Genomic DNA, 4,648 nt, shown 5'->3' with positions numbered 1-4,648 from the left:
TGAGAGTCCCCCGAGGGCCATATGGGCCACATTTGTGTTATCATGAGAGCCACACACCACAACTAATTAAAGTCGTTTAATAACAATTATTGCATAATATTTGTATTACTTAAACTTAGAAACATACAAAGTACATATAAATGGGTTAGCGGCTAGCCACATTCATGAATGCAAAGTAATGAAGAGGTTTAACACAAGAAAAAATAAAGACATTTTAAATATAGATTTTTATGCAACCGCAATAAATACATTGTACAAAAACAGTTCAAAATGAACATTTATGATTATTCAACCATTTTTAGTGTTTTGTCCTGAGGCTTGACACCTCTTTTTAATTATATTTTTTGCTGTCTGTCTGTAATGTCTGTGCAGTTCCCACTTCCATCAGAAATGACAAGTGTTGATCATTCAGCCTTTTTCTCTGAGAAGTTTTTGTTGATTTCATGAAGGAAAAGAACTGTTCACACACACAGGGAGAACCGAACATTGCCATAATCCTTGTGGCAAACTTTCTGAAGTTTTTAAACTTTTCAGGAACGTAGGAAAAGAAACCAGGTATCCCCACTTCAAGATACTTTGCTCTGAGTATAGAATCCGACTGCATTTCTAATGGGCTAATGGGCTAATGGGCATTTCTAATTTCTAATAATGGGCGGGGTAATCTGCAGGCTTTTTTCTGCCTTGGTAACATCAAAAGTGAATGGTGCTGATAATAAGGCAAAGTGGTGTTCAAAAGAAGAGAAATCACGAAATCTTTCCTGAAATTCATTTGAGAACAATTCCAGGTGACTGTCATATTTAACAAAGATATATACAAGACTCAGTATTGGTAGTGTTTTTCAGCTCTTTGCAATTAGGAAAATTAAAAAAATTTTATTTTGATAACTGACTTCCATAAGCTTAGTTTTGTAATGAAGCACTTGATGTCAGTATACAACTGAGTGATAATTTTGTTTTTAACTTGTCATTTCAAATTAAGATCAGTTAATTGAGCTGTAATGTCCACAGCAAAACCCAGATCCTGGAGTTAACTTTAACCTTTTATTGCCTCCGTGTCATGACCTTTCATCTCCACAAACACAATTATTTCTTGTCTCAACAAATAAAAAAATTTCAGCACTCTGTGACATGAAAACCAGTGGGATTGTGTGTAGAATGGAACATTGGTAAACTGATTACCCTCATCTTCCAACAACTGGCTGAATTGACGGTGGTTGAGAGCTCGGCCTCTGATATACTTCACTGTCCTTTGTGACCAAAGTAAGCACGTGATCCAATTTTAACATCTTTGAACACAAATTTTGCTGATGGCAAAAAATGCTGTGAAAAGGTGCAAATGATGAATCTGGATGCGATGTTTCTATTTGCATTAGTAACTTGGCAGCAACACCATTAGGTCTGCCAACGATATTCGCAGCATCGTTGGTACATAAGCATGCAAGTTTACTCAAATCCAAACCATAGCCATGCAGAACCTGCTCGACTTTCTCAAAGATGTCCAGGCTGGTTGTAAGGTCATGCATGGGGAACAGTTCAAGCAGTTCTTCATAAATATTAAATTCACTGTCACAGGCCCTCATGAAGACCGCAAGCTGTGTAATTCCTTTGATGTCAACGGGCTCATCAATAGCAACAGAAAAATGTTCAAATTTTGATGATGCGGCCCTCAACTGTTGATTCAAATCACCAGACATTATATCAATCCATTCAGCACCAGTGATCCTGGTTAATGAAATATCTTTCAATAAGTGTGCTTTCTCTGCGCACACAATTTGAGCCGTTTTTCCAAGGCATTGTTTTACGAAGTCTCCTTCACTGTAAGATTTCCCACTCAAAGCGATCATTCGTCTGAGTTCATAGCTTCCAGTAACGGAAGTTACATTACCTTTCTCAATTTTTGTAAAACAATGTTGATTTCTCAAGTTAGCCTTCAATTCCCTGAGTCTTGAGACACACATTGGGTCTTCATATTTATCGTAAGATCGATGATTTTTTTTATATTTATTTAAGAAAATACAATATAAATCATATATACATAAGTTTTACAAGGCAATTCTACATTATAATTCATATTGAACAAGTGTTTCATTATCACAGAACATGGTCTTTAAAACCCCTGAATGATATTGATCGCTTCATAATGTCGTTTCAAGTTCAACTTTTTGGCGTGTCAATGCTGTTGTTGCAAATTAAACAATGTATCTTTCCATTCACCGATGTGCAAAAATACTGTCATTCTCAATTTTACTTGAAACACTCGCCCTTCTTCGTTGTTACCCTTTTCTCTTAGCTGGAGCAGCACTATCCATTCTAAAGTTGATGTGGAATCTGACAAATAAAAAAATAGAATTACAAATCAGATCACCGGTTAACAAACTGAAGCGAAATTTAGGCCATTAACAGTTAACGTCATGTCTATTCACGCTTGTCTCACAGCTACAGAAGTCTTAACTCGCTTGGCTCACAGCTGCATTCCTGTGTCTATTTGTGCTTTTGAAATCTATTAAAAGGAGAAGGTTTAAATTATAAAACCTGTAATTTTGGCCGTTAAATGACCAAATTACAGTATCCTTTGTGCGGGCCGCCGGAGTGCTGGCAAAAGCCCGCAAATGAACTAGCAAAAGGCCTCAGGTGTGCTTACAAAAGGCTTCATGTTTGACATGCCTGAATTGTACACTACACTTCAGTACAATTGCACTGAATTGTTCACTATACATAACAATTGCAACATGTTGTAAAGTAACCCACTGAATCATTAATCAATCACGTTGTCTACGATTTTGCAAAATAGCCAACCCCCCATTTTAAGATAGCAAGTCTCCATCTTAAGATAGCCAGCCCCCATCTCAGGATAGCCAGCCCCCCCCCCGCTCAGGATATCCAGCCCCCCATCTCAGGATAGACAGCCCCCATCTCAAGATAGCCAGCCCCCATCTCAAGATAACTTTCACGATTTACAGTTAAGGACGTGTTGCGCCTCTAGCCCGGACACTCACTCTCCAAAATGAGTAATTCACTCTCCAAAATGAGTAACTCACTCCAAAATGAGTAACTCGCACTCCAAAATGAGTAACTCACTCTCCAAAATGAGTAACTCACTCTCCAAAATGAGTAACACGTTCTTCAAAACAGGGAACTCAATATTCGCTATTCTAATCTCTGTATTCAGACTACAATCCGTCCTCCAAATAGAACGTCGCATTTCGACGTATTCTCCGAAAAAAAAAAAAAAAAATCGTCGTACTAGAAAATGGGAACGGCTCGCGAAATGGACACACTGTCCCGTTTTCTGTTGTGGGTCCTCTGGTAGGTTAGTATAAAGGCCCATTTAGTACGACAGTTTCTTGACGTTGGGGCACCTGAGGAGGACAGAAACAACAGAAATAGTGAACAGTAACCGTTGCTTATCGGTGATTATCCTTCACGTCAACGGGAGGCATTATAGCTTCGCTAACAACCCCAATTACGTGAACGGGAGATATAGTTTCGATACAACTACTATTTTCGTCATTGATTATGCAACCCATACCCAATTTGTGGGCGATAATGGAAAACGTAATGACATTATATCAAATATAATGGGCTCAGTTCCTAAGCATAATGGGCTCAGTTCCTAAGCATAATGGGCTCAGGAGCTCACAAACCAAGAGAGAGATATAAATAGGAAAATAAAAGTTAAAACAAAGTGAAATAAATCTAACATACGTACAAAAATATATAAAAAATAAAAAATTAACAAAAGAAAGTGAAAATTGAAGAGAAAAATAATTTGAGCGTCACTTAAACCACTTTTGACTGTATTTGATTTAAACCATGGTATTAGAGGAGGCCTCGATTCTTGCAAGTCCGCGTTCAATCCCCGATGGTCCAAGTGGTTGGGAAACTGTTCCTTCCCTCTGTCCTATCCCAACTCCCTGTTCTCATATCCATTACAAGTGCTATGTAGTCATACTGGCTTAGTGCTGTCTCCTCATAATTACCTTACTACCAATTACTTAGTCCATCACTTACTTACCAATTACTTAATAAGTCTAAAAGTTGAATAAGTCTAAAAGTGGATTTACTTAGTAAGTCTAAAAGTGAACTTACTTAGTAAGTCTAAAAGTGGACTTAGTAAAAGGGGATTTACTAAAAGGGGATTTACTGAGTCTCTAGACTCTAGACTGTAGAGGACTTTGCCGCTCCTGTTAGGACTTGAGTCTTGAGTTCTGGCATGTAAACAGGAGCGTGTCACAGGAGCGTTCTTTTGGTCATGGAAGCGTTCTAAGTGAGATACGTTCACTCGTTGCTTGTGGGACATTAGGAGTCATTGTGCGATGTGAGTAACCTCCCTACTCTCTCTCTCTCTCTCTCTCTCTCTCTCTCTCTCTCTCTCTCTCTCTCTCTCTCTCTCTCTCTCTCTCTCTCTCTCTCTCTCTATCTCTCTCTCTCTCTCTCTCTCTCTCTCTCTCTCTCTCTCTCTCTCTCTCTCTCTCTGTGTGTGTGTGTGTGGCGCGGTCAGGTCGAAAGGCAGTCAAGGCATCTGGGTGGAGGCAGTTAACTCCGCTAATGGTGATTACTTCTGAATGATTGGGTTAGAGATGGACACACATACGACGGTTCCATTAACCGCCATAAGGGCAAAAGAATAATTGCAGAAACTTCAGCA

The 4,648-nt window shown here is 38.9% G+C and overlaps 1 protein-coding gene across 1 annotated transcript; it reads right to left on the bottom strand.

The window, feature by feature from the left end:
• Positions 1–1,181: 1,181 nt before the first annotated feature.
• On the bottom strand, positions 1,182–1,958 carry LOC123755254 (general transcription factor II-I repeat domain-containing protein 2A-like). The gene has a single exon (XM_045737705.2). The coding sequence runs from the start codon at positions 1,956–1,958 to the stop codon at positions 1,182–1,184; it is 777 nt and encodes a 258-aa protein (XP_045593661.2).
• Positions 1,959–4,648: the final 2,690 nt, after the last annotated feature.

The sequence above is a fragment of the Procambarus clarkii genome, chromosome 20, assembly GCF_040958095.1.
Source record: "Procambarus clarkii isolate CNS0578487 chromosome 20, FALCON_Pclarkii_2.0, whole genome shotgun sequence".
Classification (NCBI taxonomy): Eukaryota; Metazoa; Arthropoda; class Malacostraca; order Decapoda; family Cambaridae; genus Procambarus; species Procambarus clarkii.
Note: the sequence above shows the minus strand (reverse complement) of the source record. Positions and strands in the feature narration are given on the sequence as shown.

What these genes read in the sequence shown, in the direction of transcription:
- LOC123755254 (XM_045737705.2), bottom strand. Translation starts at nt 1,958, where the DNA reads ATGTGTGTCTCAAGACTCAGGGAATTGAAGGCTAACTTGAGAAATCAA.